Below are 27,910 nucleotides of genomic sequence, written 5' to 3'. Positions count from 1 at the left end.
GAGTCAATAGGCCTGTGCCAGAGGCAATGGTACAAGGCAATGTGCCCAGGATTAAACTGTTCTAGTAGCTGCAGTCAAGTCATTGTTTAAAGATTTGAAAAGGTGGTTGCAGAAGGTGAAAGACAATGTTAGATGAAAGGGGCGGCCAACCCAGTAGGTAATAAAGGATTTAAAACACCTTTAGCGATACTCAACGAAACGGGAGGCCTGGCGTAACAATGTACCTTAAAAGTGGAAGAGGCTCCTGGCGACTCCATTTGATAATCTCTTTGCTTTTTGGCTGACTTTTTTACTCCGGTCTCAAATTCACCTTTCTATGTATGGTTTTTAAATCCCTCCACGGTCTTGCTCCCATTTATCTCATATCAAAGCTCTACTTATATGCTTACGCTTGTTCTTGGTTCACAATCCCAATTCTTGCTATTCGTCCCTTGCCCCCCTTGTGCCCAATCCCGGTTCAGCTCTTTTTCTGTTCTTGCTCCCTATCATTGGAATTCTCTGCCCTTCCCTCTCCGTTCTACTACTTCCTACTATGCATTTCGTACATCTCTAAAGACCGATCTTCTCCAATCTTAACTTGCTTTAATCTAACTAATTATTTCTTGATTTTTGCTCATATTTACCTGAAACACCTCTGTAAACCTACCAATTCTCACATTATTGTACTGTAACCATTTATGTCCAACACTTTGGAGTAAAGCACTCAGTAAATGACAAATTAAAAAAATCACTTGTCTAATCTTGCTGCTAGCAGAAAAGTGAGGATTTACAACAGGTTAAGTACTCCACTGAGAGTTCGAACACTGGAGCAAAAGAACTTGGCCATGGCCTTAAAATTAACACAGAATGCCTTTGAGTCTGATGAGATGCAGTCAGCGGAGATATCGGACCGGACAAGAAATCGTGTCCAACCATCTAAGATCTTGGGGGGTGGAGGGGACCATGTGTTAGAATTGGAAAAAATGTTACACCTGGACGATGGTCTGATAATGAACAGGGCAAATGTGCTGAGGTTGTTATATCCTACCTCCAGACTTTAACCTCTTCCAGCAATATAGCAACAGTCACATTTTTAAAGGAGCTGCGTCTTGACAAGGTGGCTGTTCCTTTCGAATTCAACTTAATTAAACTGGCCATACTAGAAGAAGCCAAACTTTTCTTTGCCTTTGGGGTTTCATTTGGTTCAGGTGCTGGCAGAAACGATAAATGTATGCAAAGGTGCGAACGTTTAAAGCGAGTCAGAAATAGGGGCACAAAAGGTCAGAGAAGAGCCCGTAAGATCGTCCTTTACTAAGACAAACAGAAGACCTGTCGACAATAGTAGATGTTCTGACCCTGTGAAAAATCCCAAATTTCTATTTTAGATCACTATAGGAGGGTGTGAACCCTCGGAAACGAAAGTGATAGTTCAGCTGGATCAACGCTGTGAAACTGAACAGAACGGCTATTTTTACTGGCTGGCCGAAGCACTAGTACTTAACAAAAAAAAGATTAACTAGACTTATCCAAGCCCAACGGATAAACTATTGCTGGGCAGTTGGAATGCACAAGGCTTCCGACATCTATTTGGAAATAAAGAATTGGAATGGGCTGATTATGATATATGTTTACAAGAAACCTGGTTACTATCCACATCAACCCTGGATGGCTTTACAGCAAGCTTGAACCAGGCTCTTAAGGGAGTCAATGGCAGACCGACATCAGGTCTATTGACTCTGATTAAAAATGGAAGAGCATTAGAAATAAAGGAAACCTATAATCCAATTGCATACACTTTCGTGCTGCATATTCTATCAAGCAGAATAAGATCTAGAATTCCAGAATGGTTGATTGTTAGCAATCTGTATTGGAACTCGATAGGAACCGAAGACTCGCTATTCATAAACACGATTATGGGTATAGTTGACAAGTGCTGCAAGTCTCTTCGAGATCCAATGATCATTATTTGTGGGGCTTTCAACATGAAAAGTCCAGTCTACTCTGAGAGGTCAAGCCATAAATACAATGTGTTCGCTACCAAGGCAGAAAGGAACGCGCATGTCTGGTTTGAGGAATCTACATCTTCTGAATGGCCAGACCAGGGCAGACATCCCGGCTAAACCTATATGGAAGCGTGAGGTCCAAAGTAATATACTGAATCTCATTTTTGTATCTGGTAACATACTTCCATGGGTGTCCACACTTGAAGTACTGTCGTCTAAATGCAGCAATCGTAATATCTTGAAATTAATATGTATTTCTATATAATATGTATTGCAACAAGGGGAAACCGGAGTGAAGTATACCTCCCTTCACTGGATGTTTTGCAGGGTAGAAACCGGTTGAATATGAGCTCCAACAAAATAACATCCTTGACGGACCGATTTTGAAATCAAATAGAAAGTGCTTCCAACTACAACCATCGAACAGTTCTCGATTATCGAAAATTTGTTATGGATTTTGTGCAGAGGCAGAACATTGGGATGAAACCAGCTTTTTCACACAAACACTGTTATGACGCTGAATTGGTGCTGGAAACAAGGACATTAAAATTGGATCTAAAGAGGTTAACAACTGAGATGCCTCAGGATCTACTCCTATGTTTATCACTGGGTAAGGCCAGGAAAAAGCAAAATGCTGCAAAAGAATGCAGAGACTAAACTGCATAAACTTGCAAATAAAAATATGCGAGGCATATGGAAACTAATAAACTCACTGAATGTACTGCAGCAAGCTCTACAGATCCTGTAGGGGAAACCTCATGGGTGCAGCACTTTTCAACTTTATTCAGCATTGAAAATGATATCTCAAACCAAGTCTTGCAGGTCGGCCCCGGCGAATGGACATTTGTCATAGACAAGGGAGGATATCCTGACTTTGATTGGAAAACTAAGCAATTTGCGGGTGCCTGGACCTAATGGTATGACTAACACACTTCTCAAAGAAGAACCTGAACTGTGGGCATCATTTTTATGGATGTTATTTTCCCAGATTAAGAAGCGAAGGGAATACCACAGTAATGGAAGTCATCCATAGTGGTTCCTATCTTCAAGAAGGGGGATATGGATCCTATAAACTAATGTATCACCCTTCTTGATGTAGCGGGCAAAATATTTGCTGCATTGATTTTTAGGGCCTTTACAGATTGGGTTAGCGACTCTGGCCACTACAGTGTTTTTCAGTCGGGTTTTTATTGACAGAAGCCTTCACTGGACAAAACTTAATAGGTGGGGCTGCCCAAGGGACCTCCTGGAAACTATTATAGGTCTAGACTCCGAGACCTCTTTGAAAATAAGACTGAACATGAAGGGATCGCCATCAGCCCCTCTTGAAACTAGAAAGGGCCTAAAACAGGGCTGTGCGCCTGCAGCAGCCCTATTGAACCTATTTGTATTGGACTTGTCTGATACACTGCGTAGGGCAAGGAGCTTTCCGCCTATAATGAATGGGGAACCGCTCGACCAATTATTATATGCGGATAACCTGGTCTTAATTGATTAAACACCCATTGGTCTCCGACACCAATTAAATGCCTTGCAAGACTATGTGATGGTGAATGAAGATAAACGCAGTGAAATCCAGAATACTAATCCTGCAGTCAGCAAAAGGAAACAAATCCTCTAAAACATTGTGGTATTTGAACAAAGAGAGACTTATCAGAGTTGACTCATTTATATACAATGTAATCATAATACTAGAGCATAGCGAACACTACAATGATGATGGTGCAGTAGGTCTATAGATGTACAGAGTGGATTAACTATTGATCACTGCTATGCGTAAACATCTAGTTAGCTTTGTCTATTCATTAATTTAGAGGAAGAAAAGTAATAGACTAAGCAGATAGAATGGTGTAGCAGGCACATAACTGGGTAAACTAGGTGGAATATTGTAGTTGGTGGCCATCTAATTTTTAGGGTAGCTGGTATAAAGCAACAGGTTGAGAAGACAAAATGTGAAGGAGTGTGGGATTGGCTTGTGAGTTGAGCACAAGTTGCAAGCTGCATGTAACCAACAGGTTACATAACCAGGTTTGCCATAAAACGCATTTGGCCATTTGTTCATGTACATTTTCAAAAGTGTCCACTCGGCAATATGATGCATCTCCCCCAAAAAAATGAAATCTAGTTGACACTGATATTCGGATACACTAACCTACACTTTACTTTAAGGCAAGGAGACAATGTAGTGTTTTACAGTAGCAATACAGGTGCATTTGGCTTAATAAAAGTTATTATCTCGATTACTTCTGGTTTGCAATTATTAGAAAAAGAAAAAAAATAACTTGCTTGCATACTCACACACAGGCCTTTGGCACATAATGCTTGACTAGACTGCTGCAATTTCTCTCCATTTGCCGTTTTGAACTTGCATTGAACAGAGATGAGGGTAGAGGCAGCCCTGAAGGCAAGCGGGGAATGCAGGGAGAGTTGTGCATTGATTGAACAGGGTAACTTAAATAGCTAGTTTTGCTACACAAGTACCAATTTAATTAGCAAACCTACAGAATTGCAAAGCAAATTGCTACGCAACACTGCTTATTTGATGCCCTGTGATGTTGAGAGCGCTCATTAGTGTTGGCCGATTCAGTTTTCAGGTTTTTGCCAGTGGTTGCTACTTCAATCTAATAGGAGGAACATAAATACATCTTGCTTATTTAAGACATTTCGATCTTCATGGACATTTATCATTATAAATCGCTTTAAGTTTCCATGATTTAGGTAAAGGCTTTCAACCCTGGTCCAGTTTCCTGTTTGTTTCACACAAAGCCTTTTCTGTAAAATAAAATTAGTGATGTTTCTTTTCCCGAGGCAATAAATCAAGACTGCTTTACATCCACCCTTAATGTCAGTGAGCATTTGTTTAAGTGGCTTTTCCCAAGTAGAAACAAACATTGGTCAGTCTGCAGATATAAAGTGTAACACTAAATAATGCCTTGGACTTACAATGTGGTGAGGAGACTGATTCCCACACTTATATAGAAGGACTTCTTTTAATGAGAGATTTCTTAATTGTGAAACATATTGTAAACATGAATACAGTGCAATACAATATACCAGATTTGAAAAGCTTAATTTGATAGATGGGTAACAGTCTTATTGATTATTCATGTTTTATGGGATGTGTTTTGAAGACACTTAATTACATTTTTATTTGTTTTAGAAACATGGCAAACTGACTGGTTGTACTGGATGCAGGGCTCAGTGCAAATTTTTTGATATGACTCAGTGCATTGGAGCCAATGGGCATATGGAGCCGTATTGTTCAACGACATGCATGAACGCACACAAGACAAAAACTGCAAAACCAAGTAAGTTGACATCGTCCCTGATACAGACACTCTGTAATTTCTATATTGCTTCCCCATACATTTCTCCTTGAATCTCTTCAATATCATAGTAAACCAGCTTCACCTAATCTTATGTAGAAAAATCTACCCGTTTAATTCTCAGATCTTTTCTGTACCATACCTTTACTTAAAGGAGAGGGTGAAATCACACAGTTGGTCCCATTTCATCTGTACATCTTTGGGACAGTGGGGGTGGCGCGGCTGGACGGCTCAGTTTGAGGACATGCTCTCTGTGAGCTCCCAACAATCCGATACAGATCCTGGAATAAATAGGGGTATGCACTACTGAAAGCTGGCGAGCAACACTTCCCCGGGCGTGGGAAGGTCCTGTGAGCATGCCGTTCGATTCTTGAGGCAGATCAGACCTTACTCAGGAGTTTGCAGCCGCTGAAGCGCTGCGGAGCTCCCGCGACCTGGATGGCGAGAAAATGGCAGCCACGAGACAAAGGGTCGTAAAAACGACCAAGGCACCCCGTGAGGACTATGAGCTGGAGAGAGGTCTTTGAGACTACCGCGAACCCCTTCCGGAGTGGGGCTTTTAGCTTGCGAGCTGCGTGCAGGGTCGGCTGCTGGAAACCGACTGAGGCGTGAAGCGGCGTCCGGAGCCTGGACGGAGGATCGGAAGCCTTGGTGCACCCGGGCTTCGGGACACATTGGCGGACCCGCACAGGGCAGTGCGGTGCACACGGGCCCGTGCTGGGGCTTCGGTGCCCGCCGAACACCGGACTGCGGCGTGCGCCACCAAGGGGGCAGAGGAAGAGGAGACGCACTGCTGTGGGGCAGTACGGGGCTGGTACTCCCCCGCCAGGACCCCGACTCGCTGGAGTGAGAGCAGGAACAGCATCCCAAGAAGTGGGACACCAGCAACGGAGGGACACACCCCGTGGGGGAGCCCACTACATAACACCGGAGGCTGCAGCCGTGGCCCGGAGACGGGAGACCGGGGGTGCGCTCCGGGAGACTGAAGGGGGCCCTACAGGAGTGGGTCCGACACCTTGGGGACACAAAAGTGGGACGCTGGAGCGGCTGCGCGGTGCAGCCCTGAGCACCAGAGCACCTCTGGAGGATGGATGCGCCTCGGGGGGTGGGAGCTTGGTAACCGTGGCGTACGGAACCTGAGAGGGCACATATGAGCCCCCAGAGGAAGATTCGGAGATCCGGGTGACACCCACGGCACACACGCTGACGAGCCTAACATAAGCCAGTAGGGAGCCCAGATAGTGCACCCCGGCCCATGGCGGAATGAGACTGCATCCCAGCTGCGACACCAAGCGGCCCGGACTACACATACGATCGCGCAGAGGAGAGCAAAAAAGGCTCGGGTCTGGTGGGGCCTCACTGCGAACTAGCGAAGCAAGGCAGTGAGGGCGCATAACTTCGGGGCAATTGCTGGCCCCCAAACATGGTGTCTAACGGCCTTCTTGGCCAGGTAGGGTGCCGGAACATCCGAAACGATACCAGATGGACTTGGGGTTCTCAAAACACCGGAGTGTGAGAGTGCTGGGTCAGCGGGAGGACAAGACCACCGGCAATTGAAAAGGACGCAGTGGGGGCTGCGGAGTGATACTGCGCGCACGCAGGTACGTGGGAGGACACAGCCCACCCGAAGTGGAGCGAGTGTCAGGCACACACCTGAACATAGCTGTAACAGCCCCAGACACGCAAGAGTGGCTGGGTGCCACGCTGACTTTTGTACAGAGGGGGGTGCGGCTGGCCCACATCTGAAGAACACTGCATGATGTTCAACAGAACTGTCAGACCCAAAAGTAAACAGCCCACGATGGAGGCTTACGCCTACAGACGCAGAAGGCGGTAAAAGCAGGGACACCAATGCTGCTGTCGCGGAGACACCGGGCACTATCCAGGAAGTGCTGGCAGTGATTGCAGACTTGAAAATTGCCTGGGAGACCAAACTGGGCCTTGCAATGAACGATTTGAAAGTGGGTCTGGACCTCAAAATCGGAGCGGTCCAGGAGGAAGTCAATCTGTTGAGACAGGATGTGCGCACGCTTGCGGAGCGCACTGGAAACCTGGAAACGGAGATGGCCCCGAATACGGCGGCATGCGCCGCCCACGGATTGGAACTTCATGCCTTCGTGCAGCGTCTGGGCAACCAGGAGGAGGAGGAGGAGGACGAGGAGGAGGAGGACCTTGACAAGGAGACCGCCCCCGCAGCCGCTGATCGCAAAGGTTCTGAATTATCGGGATCGGAAAAAGATACTGGAATTTTTCCAGAAGGGAGGAACGATAGAGAGGGGGCCGGCGAAAATCACGGCGTACCCGGACTACACTTTGCACGTACAGTGCAGCAGGATGAACTTCGGGTCTGTGAACAGGAGGTTGAGAGAGGCCGGTCACCGATAAATGCTGCTCTACCCGGCCAAATTGAAAGTGTTCTACAAGAACAAAACTTTGTTCTTCGAGACGCCGGAAGATGCTATGGACTGGCTGGACACGCAGGGCCGCCCTCAGGAATCGGACATCCTAACGGGAGCCGCAGGAGATAAGTAACACGCTGCTGGGTCACCTCCGGTGACTTGCCACAGGAGACTGGGACTAGAATTTAGTGGTAAATGAAGCGTGTGGGGAGTGTTGAAGCAAATATATGCTGGCTAGGTAATTGAAGATAGTGTTAAATTAAGCTTGTGGGGAACATGTTGTGGAAACACGCGCTGGCAGGATCCGTTGGATGCAATTATCCCATTTAGACTAGTGGGAGCTCTGGGAGGACAACTCTTGAACCCCTTAGTTGTTTATTTAGTTAGGTCACTCTTAGATCGGTGACGCCCCGCGGGGTCCCAGTCCTCTGCTTCGAGACAGGACCAGACACGGGTGGGCCTGAGATCTAGGGATAGAGCTGGGCATTTGTTGGGGTAGGGAAGGGTGGGGGAAGGGAAAGGGCTGTGTGCAGTGGGGCAGAGTTTGGGGAATGGGGGGGTGTTGTTGAGGATGGTAGGGCCAAGAGGCGTACAACGGGTCATTAATGAAGACATTGGAGGGGAGGGTGGAGGGGAGGGTGTAGGGAAAGGGGAGAGTCGGAAAACGAACCATCAAAGGGAGCATTAAAGGGAGTGGTGGGTTGAGAACGGACCGAGTAGATGGTATTGGGTAATCTCCGAATTGTGTCCTGGAATGTACAGGGCCTCAATAGTTATCTGAAACGAAATAAAGTGATGCTGTACTTAAAGAGGATGTGCATTGATATAGCCCTGCTGCAGGAGACTCACCTCACTAAGGAGAAGCTGGAGGTGGTCCGGAGAAAATAGAGGGGTAATGTGGCGGGGGCTACGTACTCGGCGTACGCTAGTGGGGTCATCACTTGGGTGGCGCTGCATGTGCCGTTTCAGGTGCTTATCTCAACGGCAGACCCGGAGGGCAGAATGGTGGCGGTAACAAGGCTCCTGGAAAACAGGGAAGTGCATATCATAAATCTGTACGCCCCCAACCACGACAAAGCGGCTTATTTTAGGTCCCTCTATGGCAAACTTGGCCCCCTAGCTGGGGGGGCGGTGGTGTGGGGAGGGGACTTTAATTGCACCCTGAATTCCAAAATGGATAGGTCAGTTGACAAGGCGGGGAAAATGGCGCCGTCGGCCAAAGCGCTGAGGACATTGTTGGAAGACCTAGGCCTAGAGGATGTATGGAGAAGGCTGCATCCCATGGATAGACAATACTCGCGCTACGCGGCGCCACAGGACTTGTACACAAGGCTAGATTATGTGTTTGTAGCGGCTGAGATAGCGGGCGAAATGGTAGGAGCGAAATACAAGGCCCGGGTATTATCTGACCACTCGCCCTTGGTGGTAGAGTGGCGACACCGACCCCCCAGATCGCGGATTCCAACATGGAGAATTAGGACAGAGGCACTGCAAGATGAGGGGTTCCGGGAGGATCTGAGGGATGCCATCGAGGAGTACTTTGATATAAACACGGGCAGCGTACGCTCTGTGGGAACGTTGTGGGAAGCGTTTAAGGTGGTGGTGCGTGGAGTGCCATTTCCAAATCTAAAGGGCTCCAGGGGGGTATCGAAAGGGAACTTAATGAAACGGAAAGGGAGCTGGAGGGCCTTACACGACATTACGAAACCGCCCGTGATAACAGAACCAAGATAAAGGATCTACAGTTAACCTGCAGTGCACTCTGGGATAGGCTGTGTAGACTAAATTACAAGAAATACATGGCAAGGCTACACGCAGGGGGCGACATGCCGGGCAGATTGCTCGCCTGGCTGTATAAGAGTGAGACCCCCCCGCTCAGTGATCAGAGAGATTAGGGCTGAGGGAGGTCGCATCTGCAACACCCAAGAGGGGGTAAATGAGGAGTTCCTCAGGTTTTATAGACATTTGTGTGAGGATATGTGTCAAGACATACTGGACACATTAAAGGACATAGAGCTGCCCACCCTGGACGACTTAGAATGCGCGGAATTAGACGCTCCCGTCACCTCTGATGAGCTGGAGGTGGTGATTCCGAATCTGCCCACGTGCAAGGCGACCAGGTCGGATGGGTTGCCTAGTGAGTTTTACAAGACCTACAAGCAGGAGCTGCTTGAGCCACTGCTTGACATGTTCGAGGCCTATGAGCAGGGGGAACTTCCATTGTCCCTTCGCGAGGCTGTGATCATCCCACTCCTGAAACCAGGCAAGCCGGCCGTGGAGTGCGGGTCCTACAGACCTTTGTCCATGCTCAACCAGGACAGCAAAATACTCACGGCAGTGCTGGCTAATAGGCTGAAGAGGGTTATCCGCAAGCTGATACACCCAGATCAGACGGGCTATGTCCCAGGCAGGAACATTACTGATAACCATAGGAGGCTACACCACATTATTGACCAAACTGAGGAAGATACAGGCGAGCTGGCTATCGTGTCGCTAGACGCGGTCAAAGCCTTTGATTCGGTACGGTGGCCTAGGCTGAAAGTGGCCCTGAGGGGATATGGAATGGGACTGGATACATCAGGTGGGTCCAGTTGTTGTACAAGACCCCGATAGCGAGAGTCAAAACAGGGACCATAGTCTCAGATATTTGGCAACTCAGCAGGGGGACCAGACAGGGATGCCCCTGGTGACCCATGTTATACATACTAGTACTAGAGCCGCTGGCAATAAGCCTGCGGCAACAATATGGTGAGGTGGGTATTAGCACAGTAAGTGGTAGACACTTGGTATCACTGAATGCGGATGACATGCTCCTTTATCTGCGTTATCCGGAAGAGAACCTGCAGTATGTGCTGGAGGTGATGGACCGTTATGCCGCCCTCTCAGGCATATCGGTGAACCCTAGAAAGTCTAGTCTGTTTCCCTTGGGCAGATATAGGAATGTCCCGTTGCAGAGGCTGCCTGTACTGCCAATACCATGGCAGATTGAGACATTTAGGTATTTGGGAGTAAATATTTACCACAGGATTGAGGCGGAGCACAAACATAACACAGAGAAGGCAATAGAGGGGGTCAAGAACAGCATGGTGTTTTGGTCTAGATTGCCCCTGACTATGATGGGGAGAGTGGCCTTGCTCAAGATGGTGGCCCTGCCTAGACTCTTGTATTTTTTTCGTGAATGTCCCGTTTTTGATTCCCAGGAGCCTATTTGTGAGACTTCATAGTGTGTGTAGGGGTTTCGTGTGGGGTAACTCCAGAAACAGAGTGGCCCTGTGGAAACTCCAGAACCCGTGCGGTATGTGGGGTATAGGCCTGCCAAATTTTGAACTCTATTATCTGGCGGGGCAGCTGCTGTATGTGGCCAGGTGGCTGTCGGCTGAAGATTCGACGGAAGCCAGGCTTTTGTGGGGAGGCTCGGCCCCATACTTTTTGAGGGAAGTGGTGTGGTTGCGAAGGGACAAATTGGTGGGAAGGGGGTGGCTATTGAGGCTGGGTTGGGAGGTCTGGCGCAGAACATGGAGAATGATGGGTTATTCGGAGCCGCTCTCCCAGCAGGTCCCACTGGTAGCGCTGTGCAGGAACGACTCCCAACTATTTGAGTCGGTCCGTAGATACTGGAAACCGGTAGGCTTGGCCACCCTTGGGGACATATGGCAGGAAGGGGAGGCATTGGACTTTCAGAGGTTGCAAGAAGAAACAGGAGTGCATAGAGGCCAATATATAACCTACGCTAGGCTTATGAAACGGGTTAGAGATGGCCTGAGACAGTGCTAGCTGATGACTCTGATGCCTCCCTGGAAACTATGTATGATGTTTCAGAGGGTGGGCATGAAATATCGAGGATATACAAACTCCAGGGAAGGAACTGCTCCAATTGAGACAGGATTGGGAGGAAGAGGTAGGAGGACCCATGACAGACGGGCAATGGGAGAGAGCTCAGAGGTCCCATAAAAAGGTGTCCCGGAACGCGAGACTCCAACAACTTCAACTGTATGTTACCCATAGGGCTTTTCTGACCTCCGGGAAAATTGCAAGGTTTGGTGGCTCGGTCATGCAGAAATGCCCCAGGTGCAGGGAGGTGGAAGCAGGGCTGCTACACATGTTCTGGGCTTGCCCGGAGGTGCACAGATTTTGGGATGAGGTCAAAACGAAACTGGCTGGTGGGGGAGTGGTGTTGGATGTGGGATCAGCTTGGTCATGCATGCTCGGGATTTTCCCCAGACCCCGGGGCCTAAAGCACATAAGCAAAATGAAGGGATCTGGCTTATGTCCTGGCCAAGCGCAGGATTGCTATGGGCTGGAAAGTGGCCCACAGACCCAGGGTGGAGCTATGGTGGGCGGACCTCCTAAGATGGGCGGGAGCGGAATCTGTAGTTTGGTTTGAAGCGGTCACTAGGGGGGGTGAGGAGAAAGTAGGGCCCCTGCTAGCCTGGCGGCAATTGGTGACCTCTATGGCAAACCCTCACCAGGGTAATAACGAATCAGAGGCCTCGGATGAGCGCATAGGTACTGCGCTACCCGATAATGCTCTTGCAGATGACCCGAGTGAGCCGGATTTAGTTTGAGGGGGGGGGGAGGTTGGGGACTTACACTGTAAAATATGATGGTTTAACGATGCTTTATGTACTGAAACAGTGGTATTGTGTGGTGTTTTGTTTGGTTTTGAAAATAAAAAAAAATAAAAAAAAAATAAAAAAATCTTTGGGACAGTGGAATACAAGTACTTTTTAGTCAATCTTGTTTGGCTTTCTTAGAAACCAAAATAAAAAAAATGAGTAATACTAACTACAAATTGTTAATAACGTTCCTTATTGTCTGAATTATTTAAGTGATAGTAAATGGGTCCTCTTCCTTGATGAGCAGAGGGGTACTAATCTGCTCTTAGTTGGATTGTTTAGTTATACCTCGATACCTCTGGATGCTTTTAGATCTCTTCAGCTTCTTCTGGATCACCTCTCTTGGTTGGGCCTTTTTAGTGAACCCAAGGAAATCATCTTGGTGGTTTATCGTCTTATTCTTAGATGATCTGTATCCTCTCAGGCCGAATCTTTTTTGGTGGAGTAATAGTTACATTTCTGGTAGGTGTTCCATTCTTTGAGCCCCTTCCCCCCACTCTTCCCTCTAACCATAGTGACAAATTCCTCCTTCCTGGGTTGGGGAGTGACTCAGCATCCTCAAGGTGCACGATCTATGGACTATGGATCTGCACCACCAACTCCACATTCTGGACCTTCAAGTGATTTTTCAGTGCACTGATGGAGTCCGCCATGCCCCTTGAATATCAAGGGCTGCAGGATCAAAATCTTGAACATCATTGCCACAGGTATGTTCTTTTGAAACAAGGGGGCGGGGACAGGTTATGCAGCTAGTCTTTTTGCTCAGAGTTATGAAAAAGGCACGTCTCGGGGGGGGGGGGGGGGGGGGGGCTTGGAGCCATGGTGGTCGGTGCGGCTCTGTAAGAGCTCCCGGCTGGTGCCACGTTGCCAACTCTAATGCTCAGGTGAATTCAGAGTTTCAACTCATGCACGAGATGTGAGGCGAAGCTTAAATGAAGCGGCATGCTCTGATCGAGTCCCGGCCTTCCTACGACACCGGGAACGGTGATTGCGTCTAAACTGCATCTCCGGGGAACTCGGTGGACAAATGGTCAACAAAATGGCGGACTCCACCCCGGCCTGAATTCGCTGTCGGCGAGGGTGCCCCAAAGGGAGACCTGTGCAAGCAAAATGCAGTTTACGGACCCTTGTGCCCTCCCTCCTTCCTGAAGCAGACCATCATTCCCGCTTGCCTGCACGAAGAGGCCCCTGCGGGCAGCACTCTCTGCCCGCCTGCGCACTACCTGCCCTTCCCGCCTTAATATCCAGATGACAGCAGTGGGACCATCGGAGGCTCAGCACACCAAGACAATCCTCCAAGCCGCTGAATGTACCATCCTGCAATGTGGTAGCTGCGGCTCCGGTCCTCCTGGGAAGCGAGGCAAAGCCTCTCGCAGCGCCACCCCTCTCTGAATCGGACTGTGCTGCTGTCCTCCTACGCAAGGAGCCTCAACGATCCTGCAGCTAATGCTAAACACACAACCAAGTTTTGCGAGGCTTCATCCCGCTAAACGAGAAGCCGTGGGTACCAGTAATCACTAACCCCCAGCAGAGCGATTACCAGGTCCACAGCGGGGGGGACCAATCCTCTGCCTCTACTGAAGCAGCACCTGAAGCCTCCTCCGCGTCGGGCTCCACGACTTGCCCAAACAGAAAAGTGAGTCTCTGGCGCTCCGTACCCACACAATCGGGTGCCCCTCTGGAGTAGATGAAGGGCTACCCAAATCCAGGGCCTGTAGAGCACAAGAGCGGGCATCAGACCCACAAGCTGGACTAAACTAACCATCGCTGCCAGGAGTGTCCTAACTGGCGCGGCTTTCCCTAAGCAGCTGGCCAGCCCCCAAACGTGTGGCAACCCTCCCGAGAGAAAATACCCCTGGGGGCTGAGCAGGCAATCATCCCGGCGGCCAGCCACTGAAGCCTGTAATCTTCACCCTGCAGCAGAACGGGTGTAGTACGGCGCAAGACCTCAACCCAACCGGAACGCCGTGCCTGAGAGCGACTTCCCCCGCTCTGGATCGAGCTCCCGGCCACACATCCAGAGTGCCCGGAATTCCCCCCCTAGCTGCAGCCAACTCAACGGATCAGCCTTGGTCCGGTGTAAGGTAAGGCGGCAGCTGCTGCTCTCCTCAAGGGCCCAGGATTAAGCAGCTCTCTGCATCCTCAGCTTACCAGGCCCTCCAGGTCATGCTCAGCGACAGCCCTGAACGCTCAGAGGAACCACATAAGCACTCACTCCTGTTGCCTAGGGCTACTTCCCGTAACTAGTCCTGTAAATGACATTCCCAACAGCCCGGCCTGGCAGGGGACCCGGAGAGATCCAAGGGGGCCACAAAACTGCACACAACAGTGGGGCTGCTGTGCACTACCAAGCCTGGCTATTAGCCTTCGGACCCCAGAACCAAATCTACAGCGGCTGATAGTGCCTATGTCGCCTCAAGGGAGTACAATCCCTGCTCCTCTCCCCGGACTTACTATTAGGCAATCCAGTCTCTACATCCTCGAATACAAGGGCCGACTGAGGACCTGGCCGGGCGGAAGCACTTAATCACGCGGGGGAACCCCACACTGCCAGAGCTGCAGGCACAAGCTGCACCATTACAGGAATATCAACAGCCTGACAAAAAGTCTGAAGTGACCTCCACAGTCCAGAGCCGGTGTACCAGTTGGCCCCAGAATAGCGAGGGGAAACAGCGGGGTCCCTCCCCAAAGGACTGTCCAGACCCCACACCTCTGTCCTCAGCAATTTCTGGACTACCAAAGCTAATCGAACGAAGATCCCACTCAACTGCACCAGCCCAGCAACCGGGGGGTCTACGAGGTCTCCCGTCCCTATCCATGGCCAAGTCCTACATCAAGCAAGCAGTAAGGAGGATACCAACTGCGCGATCTCCCCACCCCGAAACGTAAAAGAACAGACTACGACATTATGGCCAAGGCCCTCAAAACAACCAAGCAAACAGACATTTCAGCATTATTAACGACACCCCTATTGAGATAAAAACCAAAGGAAGTGAACGCAACAATAGTGGGACAGCGAGTAACCTGCTCGAGAACTCCCCCGACATGGCAACTCAATCTGTCACAAAATTTGATTTACAAGATCTCCTATCGGCTCTTGTTAGGCAGAATCCTGTGCAGTTCCCTTAGGGAGCACTACAGAAGATTAAGACTACAGGTGAGAGCAATAAATCCCCTTTGGTATCAGTCTGTACCACAAAGATTTAGTTGGTAGCTGTGGCTGAGCAGTCAGACTTATCTCAAGAGGGAGATGAGCAGTATTCAGGGTTTGCACAATAGGTCTACAATACTATGGCACAAGGAAACACTGACCAAAGCTTTGTATTAAAAAGTAGATATATATTTATTTTAAACACTTCTAGTAAAACACATTTATCACAGTCCTCAAGCAAGTTAAAATAAGTCAAAGAAAAATATACACACGCCCTAGTTAAATTGTAGACCAAGTGAACCAGAGTGAAAACTGAGCAAAACGGCACAGTGAAAACCACACACAAGGGATACTCTGGCAATTTCACAAGGGAGGGAAAGCACAAGCTATGTAGAAATAGCTTCTTAAACCTCCTAGCAACACTTCCCATAAGTTTGTGAACCAGATCAAGCAAGACAGTACATCAGTATAGAAAATACTTAAATGAAAACTGAGCAAAATGGCATTTCACAAGGTTTAGGAAGTGGAAGAAGAGGGTAGTTATAAGAAGCAGGTGCACTAACACAGTTCTAGTTGAGAATCAATCTAAAGGCAGTTATAAAAAATTTAACCAGAGTCGGTAGGCCTGTGCCAGAGTCAGTGGTACAGGGCAAGGGCCCAGGAGCAAAATGTTCTTGTAGCTGCAGTCAAGTCTTTGGTTAACGATTTTGAAAAGGTGGATGCAGAGGGCAAAAGACAATGTTAAGAGAGAGGGGAGGCCAACCCAACAGGTAGGCAAAGGATTTAAAACACCTTTAGTGCTACTGTGAAGAAAGGGCGGCCCATCGGAACAATGTACGTTAAAAACAAGTGGCTCCCGCAGTGGCGGTTGTTCCTGGTAGTTCCTGCAGTGCGGGTGATCCAGCAAAGGAAGAGGGACTCTCGTCGTGGAGGAAGGTTCGAGTTAATGCACTACCCAGGGATGAAACCAGCCGCGGTGCTGCCCGACGAATAAAAGGCACGCTCCTTTGAATCGCGGTCCGGGTGGACTGATGCCTGGCTCTCCGGCCACTGAGTACTGAGTACTGGGTACTGGCAATTCTACCAAGTCAGGTCCGGGAAGGCTATTGGCAAACTGGTTGGCCTCACCAGCTCAAGGGAAGAAGGCTCTTGCAGATGAAGATCTTCTCTCGTCGTGTGGAGAAAAGTGGTGAGACGCTGCAGCAGGGCTTCACCGGTGGTTCAGTCATTGCAGATGTCTTTGGCTTCTCTCCTCTTCGGCTTCTTCTTCCAGTCCTCAGGACCCTGCTTTTATGCAAAAAGGTCCCCATTCAAACAGGCTAGCTGTCACTCACATAGTGGAGTGGTCATCTTGGTGGGAGACCCTCCCTCGGGATGGAGTGTGACATGGGTTGCTGAGGCAACCCTGTCCAGGGGTCCTATTCCCCCTCCCACACAATGGACCCACCCCAGACTCGGTGGCGCCGAAAGGAGGGCTTCTTGGTGGAAGCCTGCCAAACGGACCAACAAAGGATCCCCGACCTGGGTTAGGAGTTTAGAGAAAGACACGAGAAAGAAGTTAAATTAGAGTTCTGGCAAATAAAACCTACCGGAGCAAAGTTAATATTAAAATGCACTGGCGGTATGTTAGAGGCTGTCAGAAAAAGTGGTAGCCTCGAACAATGGGACAATCCCATAGAGAAATATTCGCAGTCGAATATTTATGGTAGTAACCACTGCCACCAGCCAGAAACTTTAGAGAGAGGGACTGTAGGGTACCCTCTCAAAAATGAACATAGGGGAAAATCTATTAACCCCTTACAGTACCTCCATAGTAAGATGGGTTGTCCTGGTTCAGTTCATAGGATTTGACTAGTAAAGTCAATGGGGACTTTACATGCCCCGGGAGACAGTAGTCAGTCCCAGGGTATGGAGTCTGTTTGGGGGTAGCTCCAACTCCAATTGTGGAAGTACTGGTAGGAGTAATTTGATTGCCCCTGGGTCTGTTTTCCACGGGGGCACTGTCCAGTCCCCCCTTGTCGAGTTTCTGGCTGGTGGCAGTGGATACCACGCAAAGTATTCCCCCGGAATATTTCCTGCGGGATTTTCCCATTCATTTTAAAAGCACCTCTTTTTGGTGCAATGTTAAAGATACCGCCAGGTTATTTAATATTTATTCCCCGGTTGGGTCTTTTTGCCAGGACTCGGTTTTAAAATGGTGTTTGTGTTCGCCTCTGAAACTCTAACCCAAGTCGAGCCCTTTGTTCCACTTTTTGGCGGGCTTCTCCACAGAAGCCCTCCAAATGGTGCCACTCTGTCTGGGGTCTACAGGATGTGTGGGAGCGGGATTAGGCACCCTGGACTGAGTTACCTTGGTAACTCAAGTCGCACTCTTGTGTGATTGGCCCAAGTGGTGAGCCGGCCGGCTCACCACTTAGCATGTTTGATTGACAGCTCGGCTGAGTGAATGGGGGTTTTCTGCATAAAAGCAGGGCTTTGGGGACTGGAACTTCAGAAGTCGCCACAGGACCTGAGAATCTGACGAGGGAGAAGCTGAGCCGACCTACCGCGACAACACCACCGGTGGAGCCCTGCGGAACCGACTCACCACTTCCCGACGACAGAAGATCTCCCGGCTGGAGAGGCTTCTTCCCCTGACTGGTGGGCACAACCAGTTTACCTTCTTCTCATCGCACCCCAGACCAGCTTGTGGTCGAATTGCCCGTGCCAAGCACCCCGGCAACCGGATAGCCACTTACCACTGGACCGCGAACTAAAGGACCGTTCCTTTTAACTGAGAACTCCGCGGCTGGTTTCTTCCCTGGCAGTGCAACGGACTCCTGTCTTCCTCCCCGATGAGATCCTCTCTTCCCCCGGACGAAGCACCAACTTGCATCCGCTGCCAGGAACAACTGCCCCCGCTGGAGTATTCTCACCACTTAAGGTACCGTGTCCGCCAGGCCTCCCTTTCTAAAGATTGCTACAAGGTAATAATAACCCCTTAACCTTCTGGATTGGGCTGGCCGCCTTGACCCTCTAACTGGTCCCTTTCTTTGATCCAACTCCTTTTTGAACCGTTACAAGACTTTTGTGCACTGCAACCGTGTGACCTTGGACACATTTAGTTTTGATCCTCTTAAAGCGGATCCGGCCTACTGACTCTGAATTCATGGTGTTACTTTGCCTTCCTCTCTTGTTGTGTTTGTGAAAAAGTGTTGGGATCTGTTTCAATGTATTCTCTCCCTTTTTAAAACAAATTATTAGAGTTCCATCTACGTTAAGCGCTCACCGCTGTCTGAAAATAAGTGGGGCTTTACTTAAGACTTGTCTAATATTCTTCTAAGGGAGTGCATATCTTTTATTGACCGTGTTTTTGAATTGCTTACTATTAGTGCCTCTGTTTTTCTAGATGTGATTTTAAATAAATATCTCTTTTACACCAAGCCCTGGTCAGTGTTTACTTGTTCTACTATGTTCTTTTGACCTATTGTGAATACTCTGTATACTGCCTAACTCTTCTTGAGGGAAGTCTGACTGCTCAGCCACAGCTACCAAGTGAATCTGTGTGGTACAGACTGCTACCAAGTGGGTTTACTGCCAAACACCTGTAGTCCTAAATCTTTTGCAGTGGTCCCAGAGGGAACTGCACAGGTTTCTGCCTAACAATTTTCCCCATCCTACACTCAAAATCATCAATCTTTTAGTGTAATACCCCCTTGATGTCGGTATCCCTCCATTTATTATAGATCAGGGTTCCCAAATACAGGAACTGTTCTGCCCTTTCACCCAAGACCCCCTTAAAGCACATATTTTTCTTCCTAACGTCAGAGAATTCCTTGATTTATAGTTTTGGACTTATTACTCGCATGATAATTTGTATCAGCATAATGGTGCAAAGCTTATTGCATTTCCTGCTGGCCGATTTGGGTATTAGAATCAAGATCTCATCGGCATATTGCAGCCACTTTAACTTAAAAGCCCCCAAATGTGGGGACCCCTGAGAACAAATGTCAGTGGCTTCGCTTATGTTGGCCATGAAAAGGTTAAATACGCAAAGTGCAAAAAGCATCCCTGTCACGTCCCTTTATTTATTGGAATCATTCCCAAAGCATTTCCCGCTAGATTTAACCAGACCTAAACTGAGTTGTTTGAGTGAAGATGCACCAATATGCTTAATAGGCCTGATTGAAGCCCCCCGCCTGCTAGTTTTGCCCAACGTTTCTCATGGTGTACCAAATTAAAGGCACTGGAGAAGTCAAAGCCCAAGAACAGGTCAGCAGATGGCTTTCGGGTATACTGATATAGGAACATTTTCAGAATCCATGTATTCAATGAGGTACCCACTTTTTTTTTTCGAAAGCCCAACAGTTTCCTCGTCAGTCATCCTAACTTAACGGCCCTTGCTTCAACCTCCCTAAGAATTATGGATGAGAAGATCTTACTCTCGACATCCTGGTTCCCCTTTTTATAAATGGCGACGATGTAAAATAACTTCGAAGAGTCAGCCGTGGAACAAACATGCACAATTTTATTAAATAAGATATATACAATTGAGGCCCATATATCTGGATTACCTTTCAGTGTTCGATTACCTACGCCGTTTGGCACCACACCTCTCGAGTTGCTTATTCTTTAATTTAAGATAAAGAGGTCATAGTAGAGTGTAATTTCCATTTCCCTTTTCCCTTAGATAAAACCCTTTCATTTTTAGTTACTCTGCTTGCATAGAGTTGACCATAATGGGATTCCGACACTTCTTTTGATATAGGATTTAATTTAATATCAAGCTGGCAGTATTGAATGTTAAATTGACCAAAAGTCACTCTTGTTTTTTTTCTTCTGGCACATGTGATGCCGGTATTGAATCCTCCAGTTTACATTTTTTTTTTTTTTTTTTTTTTAGAAGTAAGGCTTTATCTGACTGTAATCCATGGAGGTTATTATACTTCTCAACTCCCTCCACTTCTTTTTTTTTTTTATGTTGTTTTTTTTTTTTTACAATTACTGCATCTGGTATGGGCATGTTTTCGTTACAGCACCTCTTAGTTGTCATATTGGCTTTATCCCTCAGAAAAGTATTCAGTAATCTAGGCGAGCAAACCCATTCCAACTCATTCTCTGTGCATCAACTCTACTAAATGCTGCAACGTTATAGTGATACCATAGTACTTTGTTCTTAGCGGGGGCAACTATTAAATCCTAAGCACCCGTAAGGATAGTCCCTCCCGCAATCCATAAGAATGTTGCTGAGAGCATGTTATGATCACTCGGATCGGTCGGGGTGTTTTCACTACTACCCCTATGCAATTCTTGCTTCCCACAAGGTCTCGTGCTTCACCTACGCGGTGGTTGAGACCCTTTTTCTCTTCATAATTCCACGCATTGTCTTCCGTCTTCCACTGGGATCTTGGTCCCACATTTTTCTTTATTCCTTTCTAATGTCTTAACTTCCACCGGCCTCTGGTGCCTCGCCCATACCCGGCGCAAGTCAACCCAGGCATGCGTTAGTAGGTGCCCTTCCTGCAATGGATAGTTTCTGACATCGGACCTGCACGCACTTTGCCTCCGCTGCCTAGGCAAAGATCCTGGCTGGGACGGCTGTTCAGCATGCAAAGTCCTTCATCCCTGGTCACTCGAACTGGCTTGCGAGGTGGAGGGAACTGTTCTCCAGGTCTCCCCCAGAGCATACCAAGGAGTACGTGCGCATGAAGACTAAGGCCAAGGTAAGAGTTCTGTTCTCCAAGGCACCACGCAAAGGTGATTACTTCCCCGGGAAGCAGCCAAGTGGGAGTGGCCTGTTGGGCCCTGTCACCAGCCAGGGCACTGAGGCTCAGCGAGCTACCGGCCTCATGGCCGAGGGGTCCACAGATTATCCCGGTCCTACAGCTGAGGGGCGAGTCGCCTCCAATACTGGGAAATCTCATGAGGGGGACACCTTAACGCAGCAGCACTATCGGCTTTATGTCAGAGGGCAATCCACCTACCAAGCATGTGCCTGAGGTGCACAAGTGGGCCAAACCTTTATGAAGCAGTAAAAAGGTACTGGCCAGATCCAGTAAAGAGTCAGACACGGGTGTGTCGGGCCAAGACAAAATGGCAGCGTAGCGCAACATAATGGTGCCACGTGGGGGCATGTATCACTCGGTGGACTTAACTCTGGTGCAATGGCCTCCCACTGTCACCCCTCAAGTAACTTGGTGCACATCATAACCGGTGCCCACTTGGCAGGGATGCTACACCGAGCCAATTTCCCACAAGGCAAACGGGGCGCGAGAAAAGCACAGCCTTCCACGCCAGTCGCACCATCCAGTTCGGCGCATGAATGCACATCCCCAGCATGTGAGGAACGATTTTTTGACATATTCCTCATGCTGATGAAATCTCATCACATGGTCAGCATACTTAAGGGGATTAATTATTAAGGGCTGCTTCCACCAGCCACCCACCCACCAAAGTCTTTGGCTATAGTACAGCTGCGGCCGGTTGCACCTATAGTAGTGGTGGAGCCCCCTCCTGCACCGTCGCAGTTACCCGCGCAGCATATCATCACAGCTCTGTCTCCACCACCAACAAACCCCCAGGCCAGAGTGCTTCCGGCTATGCCACCTGCGGATCCCGTGGACCCTCCGGGAGCAACAGACTAAGCAGCCACGGATGAAGAGGAAGATCCGGACCCATCATCTTCGGCAATGGCATTCCATCACAGGCTGGCCTAATTGAGTGTACTCTAGGTCAAATCGACGCGGCCAGCAGGGCAATCTGCGTGGCCCCAGATATGAGGCAGACGGCATGGCTTAGAGCCACCAAATTTAACCCTGATGTCCAAGACCGTATCCTGGATCTGCCGTTCGAAGGGGGAGGGGTGGTCTGTTCCATTCATCCACTGACAAGGAACTTTGATAAGAAGACAAACAGTTCCCAAACAGCCAAGTTTTTGGCTATTCTGGCAAAACCTGCACCCAGGCCGTTCGGGCAGGGGCAAGCCCGTTCCAATAGGGAAAGGACATTCAGCAGGTTCAGGGGTTTCCAGGACCGGAAGACTAGGCAGCCTGACAGATCTCCCAGCCACCACAAGTGTAGACAAGAATGGACGTCACACAACGGCTTCTTCCAGTCCCCCTCTCAGGCACCCGCCTCAGAGGGAAAGAACAAATGACGGCACCATCAAGGTCCACAGTTCTCCAGTGAGGGGCAGGCTGGCTCTCCACTTTCAGTTCTGGTGCACTCGTTGTGGATATGTGGATCCCATCATTGGTTTCCCATGGTTTTAGTCTACCTCTCCCTCTGGAACCACCATCTTCTCCTCCTCTGCCTCAGATTGGGACACCAGCACTCCTCGCAAAGATCTGTTAGTTTTTACAGAGTGTGGCAGTGCAGACAGTTCCCCTCTCTCAAAGAGTCTCGGGGTTCTACTCATGTATTTTCACGATGCAGAAGAAGAACCAGGCAGGCCTGCAAGTAGTTCTAGATCTGTCCTTCCTGAATCTATTCCTACCCCTCCAAAAGTTTAAGATGGTTATGCCAGCTCTCATAGCGCAGTCTCTCTGTGGGGGAGATTGGATGTGCTCCCCGGTCTTGATGGTTGCAAACCTAAAGGTCCCTATATATATGACAATCCCACTGCTCCTTTCTGCGGTTCAGAGTGATGGGCTTCCATTTACAGTACAGGGTCCTCCCATTAGGGCTCAACTCAGCCCCACGGGTATTCACAAGGCTTATGAATGCAGTGGCAGCATTGCTCAGGTTGGATGGCCAACCTGTGTACCCATACCTCAATGACTGGCTAGACCAAGCGGAATCCCTGGGCAAGGTTCTGAAAACGGCCTCTAGACTCATGGATACTATACAAACTGGGGTTGTTAACCACAAGATGTTGCAGCTCCAGCCTACCCAGACCGTGGTCTTCCTGGGTCTGTTGTGGGATACCAGAGAGCAAAGGATTTTCCCCACCACAGAAAAGGTGGCGGCCATCAAGACCAGTACTGGTCACGTTCCCAGCAGGACGATAACTTCTGCTTGGTGGTAACAGCATCTGTTGGGAATTATGACGGCATGCCTGGTATTGGTCCCGCATACCAAACTCAAAATGAGAGTGCAGTTACACCTCTCAGCCTCGTGGAACCAGATGAAGGGCTCCAAAGCAGCATTGGTCTCCATCCTGGCAGAACTCCACCAGGATTTGGTATGGTGGAGGCAGGACAACAATCTCGTGGAGGGCAGACCGTTCAGGCACCCCCTGCCTACTTGTACTATTGCAACAGACTCCTCCCTTGAAGGGTGGGGAGCCACGCTGGGCAACCACAATGTACATGGCACATGGTCAAGGGAGAAACAGCAGAGTCACATCCACTTCCTCGAACTGAAGGCCATTCAATTGGCGCTCAGGTCCTTCTTACCAGTAATCAAGGGCAAAGTAGTCTGTGTTCAGATGCACCGCTCCACTTGTATGTTCTACATAAACAAGGGGGCACCAGATCACCTCCCCTGTGCAGGCTCGCTATCTAGATATTGAGAAGGGTCCATAACCCACAACATATGGCTTTTGGCGATACACCTTGCAGGAGAATCCAAACTGGAGGCGGACTAGGAGTGGCAGCTGAACGAAAAGTCCTGTCGGACATCGTCAGGAGATGGGACCAGCCCCAGATAGACCTCTTGGCCATTGAGCAGATCCGGCGATGTCATGAATACGCCTTGTGGCTGGTCCAGGGCGTGGGCTTGCTGGGGATGCCTTACACCTCCAATGGAACGGGATGTGCGCCTGTGCATTCCCACCAACCCCACTAATCCACAGGGCCGTCTGCAATATCAGGGAGGCTTCACGCCAGAGTCTGAACCTGATAGCTCCACAGTGGCCGACCAGGCAGTGGTTTTCGGACCTCATACACCGCTCAGTGCAGGGTCTGGTGACTCTCCCAGTGCCAGGAACGCCGCTTCTCTCCCAGCAAGGGGTGGGGGGCAGTAGTTCACCCCTCCCCGAAGAAGTTAGCCCAAGCATCCTGGTTCCTGAGCATGTGACCCTGCAGCACCTTCATCTATCGCAGGACAACCTGATGATTATTCAGAAGGCTAGAAGCAACTCCACCAGGAACCAATACAAGAGCAAATGGACCAGGTTTTGCTTCTGGGCCAAGGAAAAGGGCATAGAACCGTTGATGTGCACACTGGATCAGGTACTATCTTTCTCAGCACATTTGGCAGGGTCAGGGGTTCAGGTAGGTACATGCTGTTCCTACCTAGCTGCGATAGGTGCATACAGGAATTTGGACAAATCATTCTCCACCTCCAACCCTATGGTCAAGAGGCATCTGATGTGGCTGGCAATGCTGTACCCCCCAATCAAACGTCCACACCCAATATGGGACCTCAGCGTGGTGCTGGGCGCCTTGGCGCACAAACCATTAGAGCCCATGGCATCCGTGGACAAAAGATTGGTCACGATCAAGACGGCTCTACTGGTGGGCCTCACTTGGCACGAAGTGTGAGCAAAGTTCAGGCCCTCATGGCTTTGGAACCCTATATCATGTTCCATCGAGACAAGGTAGTGCTCCAAACGTACCGTGCGTTTCTTCCGAAAGTGGTGTGTTCGTTTCATCTCAATGAGGAGATAGTACTACCAACATTCTTTCTGAGCCCAAAGGATGAGGCAGAAAGGGTGTTTCACTGTCTAGACGTCAGGAGGGCCCTGAAGTACTACCGAGACAGGACTAAAAGCTTCCAGAAGTCAGATGCGTTATTTATCCCCTTCGGTGATCCAAGACCAAGTCGTCAAGCATCAAAGGCCTCTATAGCCAGGTGGATGGTTGCGGCCATTCAGGAGGCGTACAAGTGTCAGCAGAAGGAAATTCCAGCTAATCATCACACTCATGCAATCAGCAAAGCAACAGCAGTCTCCTTCCAGAGGCATGTGCCATGGTAAACGATCAGCAGAGCAGCTACCTGGGCTACCCCCTCTGCATTCTGCAAGCACTATTGTCTAGATGGCAGTGCAAGATCAGACGCGGCCTTCGGACAGGCGGTCCTGAGGATCCTGTTCTCTTAAGGTCTAAAACATCTCGCCTCGCTGGGCCGGCAATAAGTGGTAATCGCCCATGCAGTATGCAGAAAAGGGGAAGGGACATAGGAGTAATCATAAATTAGTTGCTGTAGTAACTAACCTACTCCTAGTCCATAGTCCCCTTTCCTCATACGTCACCATCCTCCCCCTTTAAAAAGGTACGTAGTTAAGCAATTTAATCTAGCTGATGCGTCAAAGGGGACTGAGGTGTGGCGCCGTTGGGTAGAATCAAGGGAGCACATGCTCCCAGGGCCGCGCTCCGACGCGCCACTAAATTTAAAAGGGTAAAGAAATCTTTTCTGGTGAAAAGGGTTCTGTTCCTGTCCCAAGCGAAGGACGTCCATGCAGTATGGCGGAAAAGGGACTATGGACTAGGAGTAAATTGGTCACTACAGTGAATAACTTATGATATAGTCAATAAGAATTTCACTACTACCCCTACGCCAACTCTTGCTTCCCGCAAGTTCTCCTGCCATGTTGCCGTTCAACCTAAGGAGGCCCCACTTTTTTTAAAAGCACTCCCAAAAGGATCCATAATCTTTTATTTTTATATCGCGCCTCTCTCCCGTAGGCCTCAGTGCGCTCACAAGATATAAAACATAAAGAAAACAAGCATTCGGGTAATATCTCAGATTACGAAGTAATATTGACTAAAATGTCCCTCCGTCCAGCAACTTTGTTTTCAGCTGTTTTTTAAAAAGAATGATAGAGACACTCTTAAGATCAAGAGGGAGAACATTCTAGGTGGTGAGTGCCCAGGTGTTAAAACTGACCCTGCCAATCTTCTTGAGGACCATGCAAGGCTGGTGCAACAATTGGTTAACATTTGAGCGGAGAGTCCTCTTTATAGGATCTCTTTTTATCCTTTAGAATAGATAGCGGATGCATCACCCAAAAGGCATGTATACACCAAAACAGCGCCATTAAATTTAATTTGTTGCTCAACTGGAAGCCAGTGCAACTTCCTCCTAGAAAAAGAAATCTTGGAGCACCGACCCAGTCCATAGACTGCTCGGACAGCTCCATTTTGAGCCACTTAGAGCCTTTTTATATTGGTCTTGGATGTACCCATCAGAAGACTATTAAAATAGCCAACTTTGTGTTTGATTGAAGCAGCAATCAAGGGGCTCTGTTTGCCTCTGATAAGTATGGACGAATTTGCCAGGGTAAGTTTGTATAGTAGGAGCAGGATGATTTCAAGTAGGAAGTATGCTTCTTAAATGACAAATGGAGTCGAAGGAGACTCCTAATGATTTGACAGTTTCAGAGACTGTAATTGTTACCATTTACCATAAAGCACTTATACTGACAGCGGCCGTCGGCCACTCCATCAATATCACCTGCCACCTCTTCAATGCTCCGACAAGGGGCAGGCGTTTGGCGGGTTCTGGGGCTTCCGAAAACGGAGATCTAGGCAGCCTGACTGTTCTCGGAGTCAGCACCGGTGCAACCAACAAGGTGGGGGCGTGGGTTTGAGGGGCTTGAAGGGCTTTTTCCAGTTCCCCTCCTCTTCCGCAGCCTCAAGAGGGAAAGAAAGCATGACGCATCCCTTCGGGTCCACTTGTCTCCCTTGGGGGGAAGGCTTGCCTTTCACGTGCAATTTTGGCGCCAGAACTTTTCAGACCCTCTGGATCCTCTCTGTAGTATCCTCTGGGTACCGCCTACCGGTACCTACCTCTCCTCCCTCCTTCCGTCCACTCCCACAGATTGGGACAGCAACTCTGTTGGTGGAAATTCGGTCTCTCGTCGAGAGCCAGGCAATGGAAGACGTCCCTGCCTCCCAGAGAGGATTGGGCTTCTATTCCAGGATTTTCCCATAGAAAACAACCACCAGGTTGGCCTGAGAGTTGTGTTGGACCGCTCCGCCCCCAACCTCGCCCTCCCTCTGCAAAAAGTCAAGATGGTTACGCCAGCACTCCCTGGATCTGAAGAATGCTTATCTACACGTCCCAATTTGGCAGCCACATCCTTCCTTCCTGCGCTTCAGGATCATGGGCTGTTCTTTCCAATACAAGGTGCTACCCTTTAGCCTCAACTCAGCCCCCAGAATATTTACCAGACTGATGAATGCAGTGGCAGCCCTCCTCAGGGCCCAAGGCCACCACGTCTACCCGTACGTGGACGAATGGCTCTTCAGGGCGAGATCTCCGGAGGCGGTTATCCACACTTCCTCCGCATTTATGAGCACACTCCACGACCTGGGGTTTACTATCGTCCTCAAGAAGTCTGAGCTACAACCTACGCAGAGCCTTACCTTCTTGGGCCTCATCTGGGACACGAGCTCCGAGAGAGTCTTTCCTTCGGAGGACAAGATCACGGCCATCAAGAGCTACTGCTCACTTCCTCTCCTGGGCAATGACCTCGGCCTGGTGGTACCAACACTAGTTGGGTATCATGGCA

The 27,910-nt window shown here is 49.1% G+C and overlaps 1 protein-coding gene across 5 annotated transcripts in view; it reads left to right on the top strand.

The window, feature by feature from the left end:
- Positions 1-27,910, top strand: part of ZMYM2 (zinc finger MYM-type containing 2) — a 2,192,903-nt gene that overhangs the window by 558,655 nt on the left and 1,606,338 nt on the right. For all 5 annotated transcript variants that reach the window (XM_069640238.1, XM_069640242.1, XM_069640239.1 and 2 more), the window contains one exon: positions 5,143-5,290. In XM_069640238.1, coding sequence (XP_069496339.1) covers positions 5,143-5,290 — 148 coding nt within the window. The remainder of the gene's footprint in view (positions 1-5,142; positions 5,291-27,910) is intronic.

The sequence above is a fragment of the Ambystoma mexicanum genome, chromosome 7q (genome assembly GCF_040938575.1).
Source record: "Ambystoma mexicanum isolate Mex_15411 chromosome 7q, UKY_AmexF1_1, whole genome shotgun sequence".
NCBI classification, from domain to species: Eukaryota; Metazoa; Chordata; class Amphibia; order Caudata; family Ambystomatidae; genus Ambystoma; species Ambystoma mexicanum.
The sequence above is the reverse complement of the archived record's forward strand: the minus strand, read 5'-3'. Positions and strand labels throughout refer to the sequence as shown.